The 27,994-nt window shown below is 39.2% G+C and overlaps 1 protein-coding gene across 3 annotated transcripts in view; it reads left to right on the top strand.

The window, feature by feature from the left end:
• LOC127568855 (ewing's tumor-associated antigen 1 homolog) overlaps positions 1–17,923 on the top strand; it is a 34,235-nt gene extending 16,312 nt beyond the window's left edge. For 2 of the 3 annotated variants that reach the window (XM_052013075.1, XM_052013076.1), the window contains one exon: positions 824–2,290. In XM_052013075.1, coding sequence (XP_051869035.1) covers positions 824–951 — 128 coding nt within the window. In that variant the 3' untranslated portion in view covers positions 952–2,290. Of the gene's footprint in view, positions 1–823; positions 2,291–17,324 lie in introns of those variants that run through there. The other variant, XR_007956089.1, reaches the window with a different exon arrangement.
• The last annotated feature ends 10,071 nt before the right edge of the window (positions 17,924–27,994 follow it).

Genomic DNA, 27,994 nt, shown 5'->3' with positions numbered 1-27,994 from the left:
AAATAGTGCAAAAGAGGAATAACAAGGTAGTGTTCATGGCTCGTTCAGAAATCTGATGGTGGAGGGAAAGAAGCTGTTCCTAAAACATTGAGTGTGGGTCTTCAGGCTCCTGTACCTCCTCCCTGATGGTAGTAAGGAGAAAAGGGCATGGCCCAGATGATGAGGGTCCTTAATGAAGATCCTCAGTGGTGGAGAGGGTTGTCCCTGTGATAGAGCTGGCTGAGTCTACAACCCTCTGCAGCCTTGTTTGATCCTGCACATTGGAGCCTCCATACCAGGTGGTGTGCTCTCCACTGTACATCTGTAGAAATTTGCAAGAGTCTTTGGTGATCAAATCTCTTCAAACTCAGGATACAAGATTAGAGTGCAGGAAGGCACAATTATGCAGGTGAAGCTAACTTCAGTGATTCCATATAATGGTAATTCACCAACTGGAGCAACTTAAATCTATCTTGAAATGTGTTTTCTGGTAAATAATCATATCTCATCATCCACATCAACTGACCATTTTTCAAAATAGAGACACATGAGACTGCAGATGTTGGAATCTGGAGCAACAAACAACATGCTGGAGGAACTCAGCACATCAGGCAGCATTTGTGGACTGGTCCCAATGAAGAGTCTTGATCCAAAACATCAACTGTCCATTTCCCTCCACAGATGCTGCCTGCGTGAACCACTGAGTTCCTCCAGCATCTTGTTTGTTGGACCAGTTTCCAAAGTTCAGATTAGCTGAAATTGGATACTAAGTGCTGCATGAATTAAACATCTATGCTGTTACTCATCTCAAAGATTGTTACTTTGTATGTTTTCATTTTTGCAGTTGGTGAAATGGTGGAGAAGCCAGTTGCAAAATGTTCTCTGCAAGAGATTGAAAAAAAGAAACAAGCAGCATTAGCTCGGAGGAAGATGAAAATGCAAGCCAGCTGCATTCATCCATCAACTGTGTGATTTCATGAATCCAAAAGATGACTTTATTATAAGAAAATAATGAAGAAGTTAGCACTTGGATAAAGGAGTGTACTTTTTCTTTCCTGTGGTAAAACCAGATAATCGGGCTCTGCATCTTGTTCCTTCTCTAACATAGCCCGATAAGTAAATGGAGGCACATTGCTGAACAGAATAACTAAAAGTTATGGTTATTATTCTTTTACTAAAGAGGACTTTGAAGTATTATCCCACTGTTGTATTTCTAATATCATGATTTAAAGTCTTTGCTTTTCCCCACAGCCTTCTTTTCTGCTATTGCGTGCCACTCAACTGATTTGACTCTGTTGCTTGCCCTCTGAGCCCGGTGTTTGAGTTTATGGGTACAACTTCAGGAACGGGATTGAGGAGTTACTCATGAGGAGGAGAAAAAAAATCAGGATTATCCTTCTCCCTTAAATCAAGGACATGGAGGTTAATTAAAGGTTCCCTGCTGCTACCTATTTGAGAAAAGTTCACTTAGCAAAGACTGGGAATTGAAACAGGGACTATTGTGGTCTGCATGGGTAAGTCTTAACCAGATGTTTCATTGAGAATCCTACTTGAAAGCTTTCCAGAAACAGTTTACTCGTTATGCATGAAGTACTAATGAAAATTTGAACTGAGTTCCTTCAGACACTAGCATCCTCTTCAGTCTTCTCAGATTTAACTGCACACTTATGAGCTGCACTATGTCCTTAAATAGTTTACCTTAGTTTAATTTATGTATTTTGCTTTGCAAATGAGGTACTTCCAAGAAGTTCCATTCTTGCTGTGAAAGGTGTTCCACCTTAAAGAGAGTCTGCTAATATGTGTATATTTTACTTTCTTATTGCTGTTAAGTTAGTTGTTTTCAGTTGATGTTTAGAAATGTTTTGGGTTAAAAGTTCCTTTGGCAATGCTCTGCTCATGGTCTTCAGCTAAAATCTCCATGTATGCCATTTGAATGCATTAACTGTTGTCCCAGAAAGGTGCCCAGAATCATGGAAATCATATCATTATTTTTCATTTTATGCCATGGAGTTTTGTGTTAATTTGTCACCATTGTGGTGTGGCTGAAAACATAAGCAGCTTTCCATTTTTCTTTATTTTACATTTGAGTACAATGAAAGGTCAGTTCCAAAGCTCAATCCTGAACAAATGTTTCATTTGGGTTCAGGTGTCACGTGAATAAAGCTGTTTTGACATTTTTAATGTGTTCATAGGTGACTGCAATAATGTTCCATAACTTTTACTGCATAAATGTTTTATCACAAACATTTTCTGTTATCTTTTATGATCTACCTCAAAACATGGACATTTAATTAAAATATTCTTGACTCTGGCCAATGCTTTATTTAATTTAATAACCTCAGTGAAATACTTGTGATACTTTGTCAGTTATTAAATATATGCCTTTTAGTTAAATTTGATACTTTTTTGGTTTGTATGCACTACATTGCTAATGTTTGCAGTCTAGGTCTTAAAGAGCAGTCAGAGAGCAATTGTAATGGTCCAACTCTGCAGCATTATTCTTTGGAGTAGGTTTCTGCTGACCTATAATACTTCAGCAAGTGTACATATGTAAGTGTTTATGTATACCTGGTGCTTTTTAACCAAGAGTCTAGACATCTAATAAAGAAAAATTTGAAGGAGTCATTTAGTATTATAAAATGGCAAACTAATGTACCTTGCATTTTGCTCATATGCAGTTCCATTTACTATTCCTAAGGGAATAATCTAGTTAACTTTCTGTATTTGGTTGAGTGCTTGATAAAATTGTAGCAATCTACTATGTTGCAAAACTGTGAAGATGTTCTGTTAAGAATGTGGTACATTTTCGTACACTGCTGCTGTCTAGGACCATACTAAATTTAATTTAAAACTTCTTAAATTTAAATTTCTTACATTAAGCTACATGGAACTAGTCTTAAATGAATCCCTTGTGAAAATATAGCAATATCTGTAAATTTGGCAACTTGTTAATAAGCGGGGTCGATCTCATGTTCCAACTAGATGTTATATGGCTCACCTTTCCAAGGAACCATTTACATCATTGGCCAGCATATAACTGCTAGAAAAGTTAGGTGGTTGCAATTTATCATAGAATCATACAGCATAGAAATGGGCACTTTCGGCTCACCTTGTCCATGTCAACAATGATGACTATCTGTGCTAATCCTATTTGTCTGCATTAAGCCTGCATCCTTCCATGCCCCTCCTGTCTATGTACTCCTCCAAATGCCTTTTAAACATTGTAATTGTACCTGCTTCTACCACCTCCTTTGGCAGCTCATTCCAGATAACCATCACCCTCTGTGTGGAAAAACTTACCTCTCAGATCTCCTTTAAATTTCTCGCCTCTCACCTTAAATCTATGCCCTCTAGTTTTAGACTCCCCTACCCTGGGCAAAAGATAATAGGTATCCTATCTATGCCTCTCATAATTTTATAAACTATAATGTCACCCCTTGGCCTCTTTTGTTCCAGTGAGAATAAACCCAGCCTATCTAATTTTTCCTAATTACAACCCTCCAGTCCAGGTAACATCCTGGTGAATCTCTTCTGCATTCTCTCTATTGCTACCACATCCTTCCTGTAGTACAGTGACCAGAACTGTACGCAAAACTCCAAATGCAGTATAACCAATGTTTTGTCCAGCTACAACATGATGTCCCAACTCTTGTACAAGTCCTTCCCTGGATACGAACACCCAACTTACGTACAGCCTGTACATGTGAACGAGCATTTGAGAGACCAGCGGTATGGATTTGCTGGGTGCTGCAAGGCTGCAGGCATCTTCTGCCGTTCGGGAACTCTGTTCGTGGCTGCATTTCCGACTTGCAAGCTGTTCGGGTTATGGACAATTCACAAGAATGGAACCCTGCAGAGACCTGGAGAGGACTTGTACTCAGTGCCCCAACCTATGAAGGCAAGCAAACCAAATGTCTTCTTCCTCTCTACTCTATCTACCTGTGTTGCCACTTTGAGGGAGCTATGGACTTGCACTCCAAGGTCCCCCTGTACATCAATGCTCCTGAGGTCCCTGCCACTTACTCCATATGTCCCACTAGAATTTTGCTTCTACGTCACACTTTACGTCATGTAAATGTACTTTAGTACATTACATCACACTTGTCTGGATTAAATGCCATCTGCTGCTGCTCTGCCCAACCTTCCAGCTGATCTATGTCGTACTGTGTCTTTGGACAATCTTTGGTATCTATGACTACCAATTTTTGTGTTTGCAAACCTCTACAATGAAGGTCCCAGCACTGATCCCTGCGGGAATAGAGTTGAGGTAGTGGATGGTGGAATAATCTTGTATCACATCACCCACTCAAAAAAACTTCTTGGCAAACTATCCTTGCTTCCACCCTCCTTGTGTTCTCAAATTCTTGGTTACCTCCTGCTACCCCGCATCAGGTTTCCATTCTGTTACAGTGTAGACCACTTCATTCTTGTTGATAATAAAATCAGAAAATGCTGAAAAAACCCAGCAGGTCAGGCAGCATGTGTGGAAAGAGAAGCAGTTAACATATCAGGTCTGCGACCCGGCAACAGAACTGTGAAAGAGAAACAAGTTGGTTCTGGGAACAGAAAAGGTATGGGAGGGTGATGGGTGAAACGAAGCCAATTTCTCTGATAGGATGAAATATAGTGTCAAACATACAGGTCCTAAAATATTCAAGATGAAAATAGTTTATTTATAGCTTAGCCTTAGTAATGATATTATAATAAGAGAAATGCAGGAAACAGAACTAATGTACATCATAATTTTGACTTCGGCATATCCTTTGATTCAATGATTGGAGGAGGACTGTAGAGCATCCTCATCTCATTTGAGTGCCTGCAGAAATTCATCTATTTTACATTTGCTTCATCGTAGTGAGGATGATGGCTTGCTTGTCAATGGCTCCATACAACTGCTGTCACAGTGCATGCTGGTATCAAGTAAGTCTGCATCATCACCTGGATACTTTTATCAGTATTTCTCACCTCCACCAAACTTCCCATTGATATGGAAGTAATCTTTAGGATTACTGAAAATACTTTAGCTATGCTGCCTCCACTCCAGAACGTCCAGTCGAGCTGGTGTACTCAGACCATGCTCATTCATTTATGTACTTCACATTTGCAAAACAAAGATCTATGAATGTACCCCTGCTGTATAAAACTTGCCCCTGATAATTAATGAGTTTCTGGAAAACATGAACTTCATCCTATGTTTTAGGAGCCATTATCCAGTGAGGGCAGAAGTTGATGGATGAAATTCACTATTACAACCAAAGCAGCCTTAGCCCATCTTAGGAAATGTGTGTTTGAATCAAGATCAAACCTGGAGTAAGGTTCAAGGTTTTTCAGTCAGCAGTGATTCCCCACATGTTTCTGAGACTACTTCCATCAAGTACCTCACAGCACTGGATGTTTCTGCAAAGTTCCATTGACAGGATGAGTGAACCAATGAATCAATGTTAACCAAATCATCGCCTCAGAATCAGGTTTATTATCACTGTCTTATATGACGTGAAATTTGTTGTTCTGTGGCAGCAGTAAAGTGCAAAGACATAAAATTACTATAAATTACAAATTAAATAATGCAAAAAAAAGAATAATGAGGTAGTGTTCATGAGTTCATGGACCGTTCAGGAATCTGACGACAGAAGAGAAGCTGTTTCTGAATCGTTGAATGTGGGTCTTTAGGCTCCTGTACCACCTCCTCCCTGACAGTAGTAACAATAAGGGGCCGGATGGTGAAGGTCTTTAATGATAGATGCCGCCTTCTTGAGACACCATCTTTCGAAGATGTCCTCTACTGTGGGGAGGGTTGTGCCTATGATGGAGCTGGCTGAGCCTACAACCTCCTGCAGCCTCTTGTGTTCCTGTGCATTGGAGCCTCCAATGACCCTCTGAGACCCTAATTACATTTTGTCAAACAGGCTATATTCACATGCCTAATACCAGAATCCTGAAACAGACACTGTTTCAAGCTCTGTCATTAGCTAGAGGTAGATAGTAGAAAAGAATTCAAGGATATTCTCAAAGCCTCTTTTGAGAAAATGCAACATCCATTGCTGACTCCTGGAAACCCCTGACCTACGACTGTTCAATGTGGAGAAGGAACGTCTAGGTTAGAATTGAGGCAATCCAATATGAATGACTGAAGGAACACCCTACCTCCCAAGCCCGTCAAGCAACTTGTCCCCCAGCTATAGCAGAATTTACAGGTCCTACATTGTCACCTCTGAACCACTGGAAATGAACTGGAAGCACATCATCCTTTATTCTGAGGGACTGCATTAGAAGAAGCAGCAATAAGAAAAGAATATATTTGAATTTGTTTTTCTTAATAGAGCTTATAATTTATTGTAAATTTTATTCTGGGCAGGTAGGGCTCAACTCAACATAAAAGCATCAGAAAGGGAGGCTTTGAGGGTGGGCTGGAGAATGTATACCAAAATATAAAGGGTCATTGTTAAAGAACATTGTCAGGTCTAGTATTGTGAAATTAGTGTGGGTGAAACAACATTCATTTTCTGTGGATGAACAATTGTTTTGTATAGTTACAGTAAATCCATTTGTCTTTGTTGTGGCTTTTTTATTTATTTATACTATAAATGTTTGTTCAGTAGTTTATAGCCTAAGCCAGGGCCTGGCAGAGTGTCAATTCTGCTTTCCAACATTTAGGAGATGATAAGTGGGCTTGTGATGTATGCAGTAAGTTGGCGACAGTAACCAGGGTTTCTGTTTGATCCCCAGCATGCTCGTTTGCCAGATGTTGTGCAGTGAAGTCTGCTGCCAGCTCTCAAAGAGTAAAAGCCTATTTTAAAGTGCAGATTTGCCTGAATGATAGGCTAATAGGGTTAAACTATGAGGCCAGTTTGTATAGGCTGGGTTTGCATTCCCTTGTATACAGAAGATTAATGAGTGAAATAATTGAGGTGTTCAAAGCAATTAAAGAATTTAACAGTTTAGATAGAAACACATTTCTCCAGTAAGAGTCCAAAACAAGCGGGAATAGCAAAATTATAGCCAGACTGCTCCAGTATGATATCAGAAGCACTTCTTTGCACAAAAAATAGTGGAAATCTGAAAGTTCTCTGCCAAAAACCTGTTGAGACTTGGGGCCAAGTGAAAATTTCAAAACTGACAGTGTTGTTTATTGGCTAAGGTTATTAAGAACAATGATATCAAAATAGGTGGATGGAGTTAAGGTACAGATTAATCATGATCTCATTGAATGGCAATTCAGGTTTGAGGAGCTGTATGACCTCCTCCTGTTCCCACAAGGGTGATCTTTGCCAACAATTACAAGGAAATCTTGTGTGCTAAGATCTAGAATGATAACCATAGTTGGTTTGCTGAATAAATTATTTGTGGGGCTGAAAAGTCAAAATTCCATAATTTCTAGCTACCACTAAGTATTTTCTCCAATCCATCATGTACCCATCTTCCACCACCATGACTACCTGCATTTATACTACTTTAAATGAGAGTTCATATTTGCCATATTGTGCTTCCAGTTTTGCAATCTGAACAGAAGAGATTCATGCTTATTTTAGTCCTGACCTAAACTTATGAGTGCTATTCCAAAAACAATGCTTAGGCAGAGATGTGCACTGCTCCCACCAAGCAAGGCCACTTTGATCAAAATAAACTTTTTCACCAATGATTCACTCTTTCATTAAAAAAAACAGCAAGAAAATTAACCAATGATTCTGCATTTAAATCATTTTGCATTTAAGACAAATATAACTGCATTATTTTCCTGTTGGAGCCAAAACAGCATTGAAAAGCCTTCCAAGGTTAAGTTAAATTCTGAAAAAAAAGCCTTAGGCTCAAGTTTAAGACTTTATGATTAATTGCAGTGTTTCGTTAAATAGAGACATATCCTTGGATTCATTTCCTTTCATGAAACTGGTTTTCTATTTTGGCTGGTTATCAAGTGGAAAATATTCAAATCCTTTTAGACCTGTTTCAGTGAATAAGACTATCCGTTCATTAATAACCAGTCTTGTTACTGAGATGGGGGCTTCCTAGAATTGAAAAGTCTTTTTTTAATACTTGTCCTATATTATACTTTAGAACATTAGTGCCCACTGCTGCTTTTACAGTGCACAATGTTTGTGGACCTCAAAAGATTTCAAAGTCTGTCTAACTACCACCTTTGTTCTGTTAATTTAAATAGTTAACTTCAACTTAATTTATAATATTGTTTCTGCCTGGTTAAGAAATAGAAGGAAGTGGAAAAAAGAACCCCGCGTTTATTAAATAGTACCTTTCACATCCTCTGTGTATTCTAACATGCCTTATAGTGAGTGAAATACTTGCAGAAATTTTGTTGTTGTTCTGTATGAGATGTGGCAGCCAGCACCCACAAATGACAATCAAAAAACAAAACTGCAAATGCCAGAAAGCTGAAATAAAAACAGAAAATGAAGTCAGGCAGCATTTGTGGAAACAGAAACAGTTAACATTTCAGGTCAACGACCTTTCATCTTAATGAGGAAAAGTTAGAAATCCAACATTGTTTTAAATTATAGAGAAAGAGGAGGGGTGGAGAGAACAAAGAGAATGTCTGTGATAGGGTGGTTTCTGAAGGACACAGTTAATGCTGGTGCCAGCTGAGAGAGGGTCCTGAAGGTTTGTATGCCTGAGGCGGCAAGCATGCCATATGCCTCCTTCACCACCCTATTGACATGTATTGCCACTCGCAGAGAACTATGCCTTTGACTCCTAGGTCTCTATTCATCAACCCTCCTTAGTGCCCTACCATTCATTGTATGTATCCTGCCTCTATCTGACTGCCCAAAATGCACCACATTTCACTTGGGATAAAATTCCATCTGCTAATACTCGCCCTACCTTCCATCTAATCTATAACCTGCTACAGCCTTAGACGGCCTTCCTTGCTATTCACAGCACAACCAATTTTCACTTCATTCACAAATTTACTAATAATACCTCCCACATTCACATCCAAATCAATATATTATCACAAACAAGGGTCCCAGCTCCAATCCCTGGGGTACAACACTTGTCACAGACTTACAATCAGAAAAACCTCCTTCCACTATTACACTTTGCCTCCCATCACCAAGCCAATTTTGGATCCAATTAACCAGCTCACCTTGAATCCCACGTGCCTTAACCTTCTGGGCCAGCCTACCATGTGGGGTCTTGTCAAATGCCTTACTTAAGTCCATATAAACAACATTTACTGCCCTGTCTTCATCAGTCTCCCTTGTTACCTCCTCAAAAACTCAATCAAATTAGTGATACAGGATTTCATCTGCAGAAATCCATGCTTCCTATCCCTGATCAACCCCTGCCTTTCCAAATGTACATAAATCCAATCCCTTGGGATTTTCTCCAATAATTTCCCTACCACTGATATAAGGCTCACTGGCTGTAGTTACCTGGCTTATCCCTGCTGGCTTCTTAAATAAACAAATAACAATAACTATCCCCCAGTCTTCTGGTACCATACCTGTGACTAATGAAAATGCAAAAATCTCTGTCAGGGCCTCAGCAATTTGGTCCCTTGCTTCCAATGGCAATCTGGGATAGATCTCAGCTGGCTCTGGAGGTTTATCTAACAATGTTAGATGTTCCAAGTCAACTAACAGTGCCACCTTCTTAATACTGACATTCTCCAAAGTATCTGTATCCCTCCCTGAACTCATTATCCTCTATGCCCTTCTCTCTGGTGAATATAGACAAGAGGTATTAGTTTAGGATCTCACCCACATGTTTGGCTCCACATTCATTCCCTGGCTACCTTCTTGCTCTTAATAAATTTATAGAATGACTAGGATTCTCCTGAATCTTACTTGCCAAAGATATTTCATAGCTTCTTTTTGCTTTCCTAATTTAAGTAGTCTCCAAAACCGTCTATATTACTCAAGGGACTTGCTTGATTGCAGTTGCCTATACATAAACTATGCTTCCATTTTTCCCTGATCAAACCTTCATAACCATCATCATCTGAGGTTTCCTAATCTTGCCATCTTTGTCTTTCACCCCTACCAGAACGTTCTGTCCTTGAACTCTTACTAACTCTCTTTGAAAGGACTCTCAATAGTCATGTTGTTTTAACTGCAAGCATCTGCTCCCAGTCAACTTTCGCCAGGTCCTCTCTTGCACTATCAAATTCAGCTGTCCTCCAATTTAGGATCTTAACCTTGAGGACCAACCTTTTCCCTTTCCATAACTACCTTAAAACTCTTAGGATTATGGTCACTGTTTCCCAAGTGTTCTCCCAATGACACTTGCATCTCTTGCCCTGTTTCATTTTCTAATACAAGGCCAAGTACAGCCCTTGTTCTGGTCGGACTATTTGCATGTTGTCTCCAATGTCTCTTGGACACGCTTAACAAATTTCTTCAATCTGCATGGTGACCCTAAGCTCATACTGGTCTATCCCTCTCCATCCAAGTCCCACTCTGACCCCTTTGACATTGGCCTCCCACGCTGCTCCAGTGAAGCTGAACATAAGCTCAAGAAGCAGCATGTCAACTTCCAATGAAGCACATTCCAGTAATCAGGGCTCAAGTTTAATTCAACAAATTCAAACAATTTGTCCAGCCTTTTCGAGAGACCATAGAGTCATATAGCATGGAAAAAGGCCCTTTGGCACACTGTATCCACACTGACCATCAAGCACCCATTTACACTAATCCAATTTTATTCTCAGCTCCAACCCCAGATTCTACCACATACCGACACAGAAGCGACAATTTACAGTGGCCAACTAACCTATCAACGTTCATGGCTTTGGGATAGTGGAGGAAACCAGAACACCCAGTGGAAATCCATGCAGTAGTAGAGAGAAGATGCAAACTGCACGCAGACAGAACTGGAGGCCAAGATTTAACCCTGCTTGTTGGAGATGTGATGCAGCAGTTCCACTAGCATGACCACTGTGCCACCAGTTTGATTGAAGGGTCATCAACCCGTAACATCAACTCTATTGTTCTCTCTGCAGATGTGTCCTGACCTGCCTGAATACTTCCAGCATCTCAGTTATTGCAGACTTCCAGCAATAGCAGTTTATTTGGTCTCTCCCTATCTCTACCCCAGCATATAGATTCCCTTTGTTCTCTCCACCTCCTCCCTCCTTTAGTACTTAAGACATGTTTGCTTTCTGATTTTCCTATCTCTGCTGAAAGCTATTGGACCTGAAACTTTAACTCTCCTTCTCTACAAATGAAAATATATCAAAAAAGTGCAGTTGCTGAAAAACTGAGAAGAAATAATTGTGGAAATACTCACCCAAGTCAGGCAGTATTCTTAATATTTCCCTGCCAGCTGACCTGCTGAATATTTCTGATATTTCCAATATTTTCTCTTTTTAACCTACAAATGGCAATGCGCTTATAACTAGATATTGTGAACTGTGTGAACCATATAGTATGACTTTGGATACCTTGTTGTATCAGCCACTGGATTTAGTTGAATGTTGAGTGCCGTCAATAACTTTTCTTAATAATGTTGGTTGAGGAATAAATGTTCATAAAGACAACAGGAATTGTTCCCTTTAGAAATATTGCCATGGGATACGTTACATGCGCCTAAGGGAACAGACAGGTGTTTAGTTCAACATCTTATCCAAAAGACAGAATTGTGTACTGTGTGGCACTCCTTCACTAATGTATTGGAATGCTCATGCTCTGATATAGGACTTAAACCCATAATCTTCTGGCTTAGGTTGTAATGCTGAAAATAAAATTAAAAAGACTTGAACACCTCGAGTTGTGGTTTTACAAATATTTCCTGTTTAAGCACAATTGGGTGACACTGTGGTGCAGTGTAGACCTGCTGCCTCACAGCTCCAATGACTGGGGTTCAATCCTGACCTCTGGTCCTGTCTGTGTGCAGGTTGCACGTTCTCCCTGTGACTATGTGGGTTTCCTCCGGGTGCTCTGGCACCCTCCCATATCCCAAAGATGTATGGGTCATTTAGTTAACTGACCACTGTAAGTTACCCCTATGGTCTAGATGAGTGGTCTGGGGGATTTGATGGAAATGTGGGGAGAATAAAATGGGCTAGAGCAGGATTAGTGTAAAAATAGGTTCTTGATGGTGGATGTGGACTCAGTGGACTGAAGGGCCTGTTTCTGTGCTATATCTCTCTATAATTACTGTGATATATTTGGCCTTTGTTGTAAATTAATGATTTTCTTTAACTCATCTCTGCAGTATTTTCTAGTATGTATTAATCTGCTTTATTTGGCAGATGGTTTAAAGTGCAAGTTGAATGAACAATAACAAGGAGCAAAGTTTCTTAAAATTAACCTGAAGGCTTGCTGAGGTTCTTTTGTACCCCATTCAAGCTATGTAAATTAATGTGGAAAGTCCCTGAAGTTTTGAAAGTAGAGCCTTGGATTGTATTGTGGATAATAGAGTTAATATGCTGCAATCTGCAACAATTCAACCATTCACATTGGGACTAAAGATAGTACAAATAATGGGGCAGCTGGAATCCAGAACATCAGTTATGTGCAAAGGAGAAAAATCCTGTACCTTTTTTTAATAAAACTTTATACTAGACTTACTGTGGGTGCAATCAATTTCAGGTGGTTGTGGCTTAAAACTATTCAAACAAGTTTTGAGCAGAGAGCTATGATGTTGCAGATGCTTCAGGCCAGATATTTCTGTAAGTGAAGCACCTGCAGACTATTTTCTTTCCAGATGGTCAAAATTTTTGAAGAATCAAACTGTAAAATTTGTTTAAGAAACATTTACTCGCTGACCCAGTGACTTGGGGGCTCTGCTCAGCTGGAGTTTAAAAGATGAACTTAGATTTGCAAGTGTATTTTGAGTGACAACCAGGCATAGAATGAAGGTTATCCAAGTCAGAAATATGATCAACTTATTGAAAGGGAATTTTACTAACTTCCTTCTGCTAGAAAGGTGGAGTGCAGGCCAGCTTCTGTTCAACATGCGTAGAGACGTTGGGTCTGTTTAGAATTACAGAGCAGAGTTTCTGTGATTGGTACAGTCAGCAGTTCCAATGCAAATTGTGTCTGTTTTGAATACTTTTCCCTTTCAGTTTCTGCTTTCGCTCATTTGTGCTGTATCAAAAGCAAAATCTGCCATAAGCCGGCGCAATTGGGTGGCAATTTTAAAACTTAAAGTTAAAAATAAGTAAAGTTAAATAATATTCCTTGAGATATTTAGAATGGTAACTCAATAAAGCTTGATTAAAACAGCAGGAAATGGATTTATCACAAAAAAATGTTTCAAATTACAATATCAATCTACTGAAAATTATTTTTAAAAAATTATTTTCTTGTTATGTTGGATCAGTTCCTTTGTAAGTTTAAAACATGTTCAGATTTTTTTTAGCTCTTATATTACTGTCCTTTACATGCATACACACAACAATACAATTATGCACACTGTTATTTTGGTAGCAAATTATGTCCAAGGAATTTCGTAATAAGTTTCTTGAGAGCATTGACTAAAGTTAGCAATAGTACAGAACACCAGTCCACAAATTTGCAGTGAGGTAGGGAGATGAAAATGAGAATGCTGAACATGCTAATTAAAGAAGAATGTAGTGTCCATTGGCCCTTTTATGGTGCTGTTCAATAAAGCAACTAATAAGGACAGACCTACCAAAAATCTTGGTTAAAGTCAGTCAATATTCAACTGCTGCCAGTGGCTGACACCACAAGGTATCCAAAGTCAAACTACATGGTTTACACAGTTCATAAAAGCACACTAGTGTTGATTTATACCACAATGCTTTCCTTTGAAAAAATAACAAACCCAACCAAACCACAAACAATATATGTTATGTATTCAGGTAACTATTTACATAACTGTGAAATTAAACAAATAAATAATTATTTATAATGATCCACATATATAATGTTCTTAGACTTAACTAAACGTAAGTTTATATATTTCTTTGGTCCTTCGATAATGAATTGTACCCAGTAAGCTAAACTGAACACCTCGCTAGTATCCATTCCAAGTACTGAAAATCTTCACGTAATCATTTCTCTATGTAAGTCTTATATGTGAACAATCTCACATCCCATTTGACAATGTTGCCCTGGTTGTCCAGAACCAAAAAATATATTGTATGACATATTTTCTGAATATCAACTATAACATTAAACTTAATGCAGGTTTATTATACTTGTTCAATATAAAATCAGTTAAACTTATTCATTGTTTCCAATATATTCCCAAACATCATAAACTCAATAATAACATTTCCTAATTTGGGTAATTCTTCGGGCTCCCCGTCTTCAGAGTTCACTCTCTCTGTCTCTCATCTTGTCTTCCAGTTTGGCTTCCCATGGACACTGAATCTTTTCACTTCAGCCCCTTTTGAATTTATAAGACTATCTGCTCTGACCTTCCTGCTTTTGATTATTTCCAATGCTTGCACTTCGAACATAACTGTTTCCAGCCTCTCTCGGTACACCTATGGTACACTGTTTCGAGCCAACATCAGTAAGTCCAGGCCTACGGTAACATTACTCTTGGAAATCTATGGAAATCTTGAATCACCTGCACAACACAATACATTCCTCCCTCGAGGCATCTAGCTCAGTCTGAGCTTGATTCAGTCAATTAGTAACTCCATGAATAACAGAAGTCTGATAGAAACCATGTTGTTTCTTAATACTTGTGTAGTCCCATCCACTGCATTCGACTTGAATGAAATGGCCATTCAATAAGATCATGACTAACCTTTTACCTCTGTGCCAGCTTCCTGCACTAACCCTAGATCCCTTGATCCCCTTAATATCCAGTTCTGTCTTGATTATAGGCAGTGACTGAGCCTCCATGTTCCTCTTGGGTAGGGAATTCCAAAAATTCACTGTCCTGTGGATGAAAAAATTTCTCATTTCTGAATGGGTGACCCCTTATTTTGATACTGTGCCCCCGTTCTACACACCCAGTCGGGAAGACCAACATTCCTATATTTACCCCGAGAATCCCTGTAAAGATTTTGTATGTTTCAATGAGAACAACTCACATTCTTCTATGAGCCAGAGTGTACAGGCCCAATTAGCTTAATCCTTCCTAATTAAACCAACCCCTTACCAGGAATCAATCTGTTGCACCCTATCTATCGCAAATCTATTCTTCCTTAGGTAGGGAGATGTGACCTGTACACAATATTCCAGCTGCAGTCTCACTGTAATTATATGAACCCCATGTAATTGTAGTGTGATGTCCTTACTTTTGTACTTAAACTGTCTTGCCATAAAGACAAATTACCTTCCCAATTGCTTGCACTGTCTTCATATTAGTTATCACTGATCCATGTACAAGGACACCCAGATTCTTTTGAACATTCACACCTTTTAACTTAAAAATGGTCTGCTTTCTAGTTTATTCTAACAATGTAGATAACCTCAATTTTTCACTTTATATTTTATCTGTCCTTGCTCATTCACTTTACCTACCTATCCCGTCTTTACCTATCCTCCCGAAGCCTCTCTGCATCCTCCTCACAACCCACATTGGTACCCAAACATGTATCATCAGCAGACTTGGATACATTGCACTTGGTCACTTTATAATTTTAGATTATGAACGGCTGGGGTCCCAGCACTGATCCCTGTGGCACCATACGGCATTTGATTGCATGGAGTTTGCATCTTCTCCATACAGGTTTCCTTTGGGTGCTCCAGTTTCTGTCCATGTGCTACTGTTAGGGCTACTGTAAACTGGCCCTAGTGTAGGTGAATGGTATGAGAATTCAAGAGGGAAAAGTAGGATTAGTGTAGCTGGGTGCTTGATGGGCAGTGCCAATGTGGTGGTCTGAAGGGCTTGTTCCAAAGCTACATGATTCTATGACACAATCTCCCAGTCAGAAAATCACCCATTTATTCCTAGTCCTGTGTTCCATTCATTAACCAATACTCAGTCCATAGGAGCGTATTATCTAATTTTGTACAATAATTTTTTGTGTGGGACTTTATCAAAGACCTTCTGATATTCCAGATATATTACATTTGGTTCCTTTATTTAAATCATCATAATCACCATTTTGTTATAATGATGATTTTGATAAAGGGACCAAGTGTAATATATCCGTTTGCTGATGATAGATGGTTAAGTGACATAGTGGGTTGCTTTGAAAACAGATTTGTCAAATATGATTTTCATTTCATATATGGTAATGTGAATTACTATTGTTCAAAAGAACCATGTGCATCATCCAGACCATTCACTAAACTCAGACTGGCTATCAGAGACTGTTTGTCACCACAAGACTCTCACTCTGACATGAATTTCTGGCTCACTTGATGCATACTCTGTAACTGTCTTTACGCCTCTGCAGACACTTCCACAATGGACACCTTCTGTCCAAGTGTCTCGCTGCCATTGAACTGCACTATTTTTATTTACTCGCTGGCCCACAGCAAAGTAAGTAAGTGTTCAACTCTAACACTGGAAGCCCTGAGTTTTGAAAACATTCTTAGTATTCACTTAACTCCCCAGATGTATTTTTCATTGATAACACCCCTTTTCCAGGAACATCACCTTTTTATTCATTGACATGCGATTCCATCATAGGCCATTGCCCAATGTTACTCAATCTTTTTGCAAACTAGATGGCACACAGCTGTTGCATGCATTGGCCCAACTTTTAGCTTGCTTCTCCTGGGAAACTCTCAGTTTTAGTTGCTTAGCAAGCCTTTTACCCTAGGGTTTACATTCTTCTACAAATAGCTACCATCAAACTCCAGCTGTAATGCTGCTGGTCAATCACTACCCATACCTTGATCATTGCACCTACTTCTGTGGAGGGAGCCATCTAACTTTGCCATTGTCTCACTCCAAATCACCTCTCAGGCAATGGAACAAATACAATCAATTTCTCATTCTCCATGTCGGAGCTGCAGCCAGTGCCCCTGGTCTGGGCTGAGCTCTAGACTTCTTGGCACCTGTCAAACCCACCTGACCATTGTTCTGCTTGGATGGAACCAAAGCACCCAAAGCATGAGGGGCTCCAGAATCTTTTCTTGCTGTCCGACTCTACAATTTTGCTTTAACGGTGGCACAGCAAGTGGAGCCACTGCCTCATAGTACCAGAGACCTGGGTTCAATCCTGACCACAGACATTGTGTGGAGTTTACACATTCTTCCTGTAATGTGTGCGTTTCCTCAGGGTGCTCAGGTTTCCTCCCGCATCCCAAAAATGTACAGGTTGTTAGCTTAATTGGCCACTGTAAATTGCCCATAGTGTGTAAGTGATAGAGTTGGGGGGGGGGGGGGGGGTTGGGATAAAGAGGGGAGAATAAAAAATGGGATTAATGTAGGATTAGTGAAAATGGGTGATTGATGACCAGCATGGATTCGGTGGACTCGTTTTAATTTTGGTTTATTTCTTTTAAAATTAGGAAACTACAGTCTTTACCTGCAGCACAGCGATTACTTCAATTACTGCCCTGCTACTCCCTTATTCTCAAAATTGTTGGCAGTGCAAGCTCTTTTGTGTTACTGTTTTAAAGGCAAGTAACAAGGTTGGGGCTGCCAACAGAGCATCCTTTATTGAAGATAGACAGCACTCAACTTACAACAATGTCTGGTACAACAATGCCTCAAAAGTCACACAACATGGAATGCTTGGTTCTTAAAGGTACACTCACATTTTTAAATACCACATAAATAGATCACTGTAAGTCTGAGCATAAAACAAGGTCTGTACATTTGTTTTTGACTTGTGGAATGCCACCACTTGTGTGTGCTACATTAGGCTGTTGATGGAAGGCACTAAGACACAAAACAGCAGGCCATCAATGTTTTGCCTTATTGTCATAAATCCTAAGTGAATATTTTATGTATATCAACAGAATCTTAAGATTAATCCATTTCAAATGTATCAGTTATTTATTGCAGTTTAAAATTGCATCCTTTTCTATTTTACAACCATTTTGATGTGCTTAGTGTGAAGCTGGAATGTTGCTACTGAAAGAGCAATAAAAGTTATAATGGCACATCACAGTGCTTTCTTTTTTGGCACCATTTCACGGGCTATTTCATATAGCAATTCCAAGACTTCAGTGGTTCTTGATTACTCATTGGTACATAACCATATTCTCTATTGGGTGCACTTTGCTCTTTTATTGAAGTCCTGAATTGAAATCTGCTTTGCTACAGATAATATTCTGGTCCATTGTGTTGTTTCCTGCATTAAACACCCTGGTCACTCATTGGCTCCTGCATTCCAGCATCAGTTGATGCAGGAGCAAGTCTTGGGTGCTTAGCAATGAAATTTCCTTGTGATTCAGACTAGATCTCTGTGAAACAAGTATATATCAAGTTTGTATAACCAGTGCAATTTCTGGTTGTATACTGTTAAAGAGAAAGTTAGCACCTAAAAAAGGCTATGCCACATCTGTGTAACCATTCATTTACATTGACTGGAGACTGTGTTGATTCTTAGTAGATCTCTTTTCAGGGATATTGGCAGAAATCAAAGAAGTTTGTCATCATTAAGACATTCTGTTGAATGACTTGCTATTGCTAACCAAAAGACATTGCTTCAAATTTTTGAAAACATTTAATTCCTCTTTGAAGGTACCTCTTGATTGCCATTAGATTTACAACTTGTTATATGATTTGCCAAGGCACCTTATAAACTTCTGCAGATCTTTCTAAATCAATCACCCCTTCAGATTTCCCCTTGCAATATTGATATGTTTTGTCTTGGTGGATTGCCAAGTTAAACTAAGTACGCCTGACAATTAAAAAGGCTGATCTGACCGCACCCATCATGCATACTCTGGGGAATGCTTTACGTTGAAGTAAAACTGCATTTCATTGCATCAGTTTGTGGAGTGTAGTTGTCCTTTACTGATGCCTTGTATTACAGTTAATTGAAATAAAGAATGCAACAACCTAACCAAAACTAGTCAAAAGGTTTACATGTGCCTATATTAAATGGAAGCCTGATGCCCCACAGGAAAAAAGAAACACAAACTGATGCATTTGAGACCACCTCTCTGCACCCTTTTCAGCATAGCACTGCGCTCAAGGACAGCAGTGTCAGGGGAATCACCCACACTCTGCATTGTTCCAGGGATGTGGGGGCTTTAGTCAAAATCTGAAGGGCATTTTAATATAAGGAGGTAAATGTACTGGAAGCTCCTCGATAGTTTTGATCCACAGGAACATTGCATTTATACCAATTTTCCATTAAGGTTACACTAACCAGCTGATTGTGGTGCCACAGAGGGGGTTAGAAGATGGAAAGATGACTTTAGCAAATGATAAACCCATAAGAATATCCCCACATTTCTGGCACATTGACACATCACCAACAGCCTGTCCTGGTCAAATCACGTAGATGCCACGGCCAAGAAAGCTCACCAGTGCTTCTACTTCCTCAGGAGGCTAAAGAAATTTGGTTTGGTCCCTTTGACACTCACCAACTTTAATCGATGCACCAAAGAAAGCATCCTATCTGGATGTATCATGGCTTGGTATGGCAACTGCTCTGCCCAGGACCGCAAGAAACTGCAGAGAGTTGTGGACACAGCCCAGGGCATCACGGGCACCAGCCTCCCCTCCTTGGACTCTGTCTTTACCTCTCATTGTCTTGGTGTAGCAGCCAGCATAATCAAAGACCCCACCCACCCGGGTCATTCTCTCTTCTCTCCTCTTCCATCGGGTAGAAGATACAGGAGCCTGAGGGCACGTACCACCAGACTTAAGGACAGCTTCTACCCCACCGTGATAAGACTATTGAACGGTTCTGTTGTACGATGAGATGGACTATGACCTCACGATCTACCTTGTTGTGACCTTGCACCTTATTGCACTGCACTTTCTCTGTAGCTGTGGCACTTTACTCTGTAGTGTTATTGTTTTTACCTGTACTACATCAATGCACTCTGTACTAATCCAATGTAACTGCACTGTGTAATGAATTGACCTGTTAGATCGGTATGCAAGACAAGTTTTTCACGGTACCTCGGTACAAGTGACAATAATAAACCAATACCAATCAACAGAACGTGGGCTTACTGTCGTTAACATGAGTTTGCCTTTGAATCTGGTTGCATGGTGGATATCAATACTAATAAAATGGATGTCAAGTTCCTTGCACTGTGTCTGAATGGGGCTGTGAACTCAATGTCATAAATATAAATATCGTCATAACCTTTTTTTTAATGTTACAATATTTTGTGAAATGTATGCTCTATTTAAGGAAGTTCTCTTACGTCTTTGATATTTTTAAAAAACATCATGACATTTTTGCCTTGGAAACAATTAACAATTCTGGCAAAAAAATTGGCCCATTTTCTGACATGGATTTCTGTTCGGTCTCGCTGAACATGTGCAACTAAACAAAGTTTTAATTGCAACTTAATGAAAAATTATTTTCCGATATCCCTCAATATATTCAAGAATTTAACATTGAAGTTTAATTAATTTGGCTGAAAAATGGGTTTGTTAAGAAGAATAAATATTTCACATTCTTGTGTCAATCTACCACCCACAAGTAACATAATTTTAAAGGACCGAAGACACCCTTTAAAAATTACAAATCCAGTTACATGGGGTTTGAATATTTTGTCCTATTGTAAATTTTAAAAATAAGTCATTCAAAACCTTTCAATATACATGTCAATGTCCAAGCACTGAAAAAATATTGAAGTATTTATAGAGCCTCCTAAAAGGCCTGCAATAAATCACAATTAGCAGAAACTCCCAGCTTTAATTGATTTGATCTGGCCTTGAGGTTGGGCTTTTGGGAGGGGCAGGAATTTAATGTAAGCATTTGTGGGTGAGGAGAAGTTATTTTGTATGGTGAATTGAATAAAGACAGGGGAACAGAAACATTATTAATTTCAGAATAGAATTAGAGTCATAGAGTCATACAGCACAATAACAGCCTCTTTGGCTCACCATGCCCATGCCAACCATTAAATTACTATCCACACTAATCCCATTTCCCAGCACTCAGCCATAGCCTTCTAGGCCATGACATTTCAAGTGCTCATCTAAATACTTCAAAAATGTTGTGAGAATACCTGCCTCCACCACACCCACAGGCAGTGTGTTAAAAGTTTCAACCACCCTCTGGGTGTAAAAATTCTTCCTCAAATCCCTTCTAAATCTTCCATCCATTACCTTAAACCCATACCCTTTGGTCATAGATACCTCTGCTAAGGGGAAAAGTTCCTCATAATTTTGTAAACCTCAATCAGGTCTCTTCCACTCCAAGGAAAACAGGTCCTGCCTACCCTGTTTCCATTCATAACTGAAAAACCATCCCACTCTCTGCCCATTATACCAACTTCACTATTCATATTGATCAACACTTAAAGAGGACAGATGTGGAGAGCCATGAGGGTAAAAAGCAGAGGAAGTGGACAAATTGGATGGATCTTTCAACATAATCATGATGCACTGAGCAGCCCCAATCATGTTGTGACATTGCGTGAGCATGTTGTCTGTTTAACCAAAGTGAAAAGGAGATTTGGAATATCTTACTTGTGTTGCAAGAGGAAGTGAATTGAGTGCTCACTGCTACCTCCCAGATCTTAGCTCTTGTGAACATAAGACAGCACTGTTGAGTTCAGGTAATACCTGGATTGCATGGCATGCTTGACAGCCACATCTGTTTCTGTTTTACCCACAGCACCAAATGAGAACAAGGGTTCTTTGGCACTGCAGGAAAAGAAAATCATTTTCAGACTCAAGGAAAGATTTCACATTGCAAAAGGCCAAATGCTATGCAATATCCATAATCTTATTTTGGATATATGCCAATTATTCTAGTTCTATGTTTTCATATTCCCTAATTCTCTATATAGATGGAAAATTTGAACTGAGAAATCTTCCTGCCAGGTAGTTGTTTACTAAATTATTTTTTCCATACCCATGTAATTGTGTTGACTCCTTAGTGTACATCTCATGGATAATTTCTTGGGTTCAAGAGAAATAGCCATGTAAATCACGTACTCCTTTTTTACTTTTTAGAGAAATATTGATACCAATGTTGAATAAATCCAACTGTAGTAACCAAAGTTTTTGCATGTGTTATTATGTAGGCCCCACACAATTTTAGAATTTAGGTTAAAGTCCCAATACAGAGACTTGAGCATTAAAATCTCGCCTGGCACTCTGGTGCACTACTGAGAGTCATCTCCAATGTCAAAGAAACTTTCTGTTGAGACGTTAAACCAAGCCCCATCTTCTCACTCAGACAAATGTAAGGGATCCCATGACACTATTTTAAAAATGAGCAACGGATTTATCTGTGGTGTTCTGGCCAATTATTATCTCACAACCAACATCAAGGTGTATAATGGCAGTAAGTCTAATATCACACATTTCACATGAATGCCTGCAGTGAGGAAACTGTAAGCAGTGAATCATGTCAGTACTTAGGACATCGTGTTGGTACTTAGTTGAATCAATCCATTTTCCTTCGTGTTCTCTTCTTCAGTCTTGAAGGTGGTGATTCACTTTGCAGGACTGCTGTACAGGTGCTGCTGCCCATCTGTTATTTCACCAAAATGGCTTTCCATGTATGACTTAAGCCTGACCCTTTTCTCATCCGACACTTAGATCTAGTTCATCTCTTTGTGTCCTCCAAGTTTGATTGTTCCTGGCCCTCCCTAAACTTGCTCCCCATGTTCTAAACTGAACCAAGATATATTTGAGCATCACCCTCAATGTCTTATGATTATGTAACATGTCAATTTATAAATTCTCATCTCTGTTTTCAAATCCCACTACACTCTCTCCCCTCCCTATCTCTGCAATTTCTTCCAGCCCTTAGTCCCTTCCAGATAGCTGCACCTCTCTCTTCGTGAATCCCAAAGTTCATTGGTCTGCCATTAATGTTCATGCATCCTATGCTCTGGAATTCTCTCCATCATATTTTCTGCCTGTTTACCACATTTTCCTTCTTTACTCCTTAAAATCAACATCTTTGACCAAACTTTCAGTCATCTGCAGAAACATCCCATGATTTGCTTGGTGACAGATTTTGCTGAATAATTGCCCTGTAAAGTTCATAATTTTTCTATATAAAGATATTGTATAAATGTTTAAGCTTATGTCAACAACACAACTGTTGCATTTGTCTTACTTGAGGCAAGTTTTCTCTTTCTGACAAAGAATTATTTTTGATACCTTTAAAGCCACGTGTATTCTTGCTTCTTTGATAAAATCACCTGAGAAAATAGTTGAGTCATATACTGTTGGAAAGTAAGACTGATAGGCTGCATCTCCATGTTCTACACTTGCTGCACTTGCCAATGTGGCGTTGTCAAATTCCTCTCTCGACAAGAACCCCACAATCAAAAGGCTTTTCCATCTTCCACCGCCAGTGTTGTGACCACACATCACAACCTTTCCATCTTCATTCACTGTAAGCAAATTGCAAGTTATTACAAAGGCAAAATGTAGATAATTTGATACAAAAAAACCCAGAAAAAAGTCCACAAGTTAAGTAGCACCTATAGAGAGAAACACAGAACATTTTTTTCTCTCCATTGAACTCCCTCATTGAACATTTCAGGCCCATCACCTTTCATGAGAAATGTTTGAGACATAACCAGTGGTAAACAATATCCAGGCAAGGAAATGGTGGAGGAGGTGTGGGGTGGTAGGATGAATGGTGTAGAAAGGGAATTGAGGGGACTTGGGTGGGTTAGGGTGAGAGCAATTTGGTAATTTAGAGTATCTTACACTCACTTTACTGTAAAATTGTTGATCTGTGTCTGAAACGGGCAGAGACACACGCTTCCAGTCAAATATTTGAAAGGTGAAGCTCAGAGATGCAAAAGACTACAAAAAGTGTTCCTTCTGTCTAATGAAGAGTCTTAACATTTAGTGTCTGTCCTTGCCTCATCAAATACTTAACACAGTCCAAGATTGCTGAACAATCCTTAGATGTTCCCTGTCTCACCATGGCATCACATCTGCTAAAAGGGAGTCGCCCTGAGACTCCTCAAAACTATCTCTGGACCTCATGCCAGCAAGTCAAACATGAGCAAGGAGAGCCAGATTAGGCAGGCATAGTAGTGTAGCGGTTAGAGTAATGCTATTACAGCACCAGTGACCCGGATTCAATTCCTGCCGCTGTCTGTAAGGAATTTGTACGTTCTCCCCATTTCTACGTAGGTTTCCTCCAGGTGCTCTGGTTTCCTCCCACATTCCAAAGACGCACGGGTTAGGAAGTTGTGGGCATGCTACGTTGGCACCGGAAGCGTGGCGACACTTGCAGGCTGCCCCCAGAACACTCTACGCAAAAGATGCATTTCACTGTGTGTTTCGATGTACATGTGACTAATAAAGAGATCAAACCAAATCTTATTACCTATTGCCTTCCATCAGTTTATGAATCAGTGTTCCTCCATTATCAACTTCACTTGGAAGAAGCCCCAAGTTAAGCAAAGGTACATAACTTATTATTTTACAATAATTTCAGTGTTCCTGAAGTGGAGTTGCTTTTCTAATGTTGGTGAAGCTCATAGCCAATTTGCACACAGCAAGTTCCCACAGGCAGCAATGAACAAATAAACAGCTTTGCCCTTAACATCACTGCCACCAGCCTCACAGTCTTTTACGAGGGATGAATAGATATGGTGCAACTGCAGAGAGCTGAATTAAAGGAAGATGGAGGTAGCATGAATAATGAAGGAAGGAGAGTGTGTGGAATTCCAAGTGAGGAAGTGCTGGTTGTGTGGGCAGTATCATGTGCCAAGAGAAGGTTGTAAATGTATGGTGTGAAGTGGTGAAAAAGGAACTCAGTGTATTTGGAATGAGAAGAAGCTTTGTCATCCCCCCATGAATGTTGAAGGATGTGATTGATAGAGAACAATTGCTAAGTGTGCTGGGGATATGAAATAAATGGAATGGTGGCAGGGATTGAGAGGGTAAGTGAAGAGCTGTACACACACTACTCCCTTGTGGAGTTATTGAACCTCTTCCTTCAGTCAACCAGCCATGGCATCAGGATTTTAACTTTTAGGTGGTAGTTACAAAGAAAAAGTTTGGGCAACCTTTTGTCACTTCAGCTTTCGAAGTGAGTGAAGCAGAGATGGACTTGGGAGCGTCTTTGGAAGAATTGCGGAGATTATCAAGGGTTGGGATATTGCTGCATTCCTTTGCAAGGACAGACACTCCATCTCCTCTAGGCTTTGCAAAGCAATGCTTATTAGTTATTCTTGAAGATGGCTTCCATTTGAAAATCTGCTTCCATATAAACTAGATCTGCAGTATAGAATATCACAGTATAAGTCCACACCAATGCAGTGCTTCAAAACTCCTTAAAAGCAACACAAACAATGGTAATAGAATTCTACCTTAAAACTTACATAACAAAAATGATTTGGGATGATTGCTGATTAATCCCCACTGAATGCAAAGTCACAGTACAAAGCAATGTCCTCTTTGTCATCCAGTGATTTTGAAAAACCGCATGGCACCACAGTACTTGTCGTCCAAATTAACAATGCGATTGAGCTGTCAGGATAATGTGAGAAAGTCTAATGTCGTTTCTGACCTAAATATTTGCAGCCAAATAGTGCTAATGCCAAATAAAGTGAAAAAAATAGATTCCCTTGTTCAAAACTGGCAACCTCCAATATCAACACAAAGAAAAGGGCTGGAGCAGTGGTGGGTGATAATGACGAGGTCTCAGAGCAAAATCAGCACAATTCCTTTCTTCTGTTTCAAAAATAAATTCTTGAATTTCTTTGCAATCGTCTAAGAACTAGCAATTAAATATTTTTGAAATGAGGAAAGTGTCTCTAAATGTCAGCACTATAACTGGCTTGTGAACATGTTTTCTTGAAAAATGCCTTTAGTTGTTGCTGTAGCTTGTTTTTAAGTACTAGCCTGAAGGCACAATGCAACTAAATGTACTTTTTGGCAACATCGTTCCTTCTCAGGTAACAGACTTAGCTAGTTTTGCCAAGAATTAGTTTGTTATCCTTTAAAACTTCTGGTGGAGTTGCTAAGAAATTACTTTACTGCAATAAAGTCCACTGAAACCTTGCTAATATTCACCAATAGTAGAACAAAGGAAGCTTTTGGATCTTACTGAGGTCTCTGAAATCCTGTCCTCCCTTCATTTCAGCAGCCAGCACCTTTAATTGCATTTCAATACAACATCCTTAAAACCTAGGCTCTCTTGTGGTCAGAAGAATTGCGAAGGAAAATCAGTAATTATGCTATTCGTGTAAATACCTCTTTATGTGCCTAGCTCTGTTCAAACCAATCTAAGTCAAAATAATGGCAAAACTTGCATCAGTTTCCATAATAACCTTACTGGTGAGAATTCAAAACTACAAATTGTTAAAAATTTCTTCAGCATATGCCCAAATGCAAATCTAATGGTAATTAGTATAAATAATTGAAACTAAGAAATCACCTAACATGTTCTATCAATCTTTTTAAGCCCCTCCTTTATGAACTGATGTTTTTTTTTCAAATGAAAGTCAGTGCATCAATTATTGATACAGGTCAAGTGGACCATGTTTAAAATCATTGGAATTTGGAGATTTTTTTTAATGAAATGGCTTCTAGTAACCTAAAAAAATAGAATTATGGTGAGAAGAAATATTCCTTAGAAGTTGATTAAACTTATCATTAGAAATCATGACAACTCATGAATTTGGAATCCGCAGCAACTTAACTATGGAGCATAATCTAATGTCTGTTAAGAATAGGCTTAATTATAGAAACTTGCAAAAGTCATCTTTTTTGCTGGTGCAGAGCTAATTAAGTAAGCTAAGTAAGTTAAGGAAATTTACTCACGTCTTGGAGTTACATCAGTTGTAATGTGTAAACTTCCTCAGGGAAATAAAAATGCACTACTGAGCTTTGAGGATGAAGATACAATGAAAGTTTGTTGGAAACTTCAGGGCCTTGGCTTTCTCAAAATAACTGCAAATTTATTGACAACCAGAAAGTCTACAGTGATTGTAATCAGGAGACTGGTCTGAGAGAGTGTTAGCTAGTGGTTATCTTACAATTCAGAATTCAAATTCGTAAATACTGATGTTGCATACTAAATTTTAATGCTACATTTTCAAAAGCATAACTAGTATTTTATGAGTTTAAATAGTACATAAAGAAATAAATAAAAAAGTTCTTCATTGATACATAATGATAAATATATTTTTAATACTGAGCTATTAATAATTTCCTGGTCGATGTTTTTTCAAAACATCGCATGCCCGGTGGCTATTAATGAGTGAGGATTCTAATTGACAGCTGTGAATGGCAGTACTTGTGAACAGCTCTGGGCTTGCTTCTGTGGTCTGATAGCATTCTTGAGCTTTAAAATGAAAAGTGTTCACTGAGATGGGGAACTTGGCAGGAGAAGATGGATGATTGCCTATCACTGGGTGCCTGATACCCACCATTCACCCAGTCCTTACACTGCACCTCTGCTAGCTTTCAATCACTGCTGCATACGTTAAGCAATCATTGAGGCTTCTCAATCAGCAAGGCAGAGCTGTGGCATCTACTGACTGTGATTTAAAAAAAAAGACTTGTTCATGCTTGAGTTTTCCTGCAGAAGGAAAAAAGAAATGATCCTGAGATGGAGCATCATTTTTACGTCACTCTATCTTTTCATATTTTAGTGGGAACTATAGATAATACTCTTGCCTTTATGTCAGGAGGTTGTGGGTTCCAGCTCTCCTTCAGAGACCAGAGCACAAGATCTGTACTTACAACACAGAGCAGTATTGATGGAGTGCTGCAGTATCCAAGGTATTATCTTTCAGATTAAATTAAGTCCCTGTCTGCAATCTCAGGTGGACATGAAACATCCCATTTTGCAGAAAAGCATAAAAATTATACTCCCTATTCTGGTCAAAGCCTGACCCCAAATCACCAACATTAAAAACAAACTATCTGATTTTCAGCACATTGGTGTTTGTGGAATCTTGCAGTGCATAGCTATGCTGAGCTCGACATTTCCTACAATAATGACTACTTTTTAAAAAATACTCCACTGGCTGCAGGGTGCTTTGTAATGTCCTAAGCTCATTAGGGTTGCTGTAAAAAGAATGTTTCTTTTTCATTCAATTCC

Source organism: Pristis pectinata, chromosome 3, assembly GCF_009764475.1.
Source record: "Pristis pectinata isolate sPriPec2 chromosome 3, sPriPec2.1.pri, whole genome shotgun sequence".
Taxonomy (NCBI): Eukaryota; Metazoa; Chordata; class Chondrichthyes; order Rhinopristiformes; family Pristidae; genus Pristis; species Pristis pectinata.
This window is presented reverse-complemented; position numbering and strand designations above follow the sequence as displayed.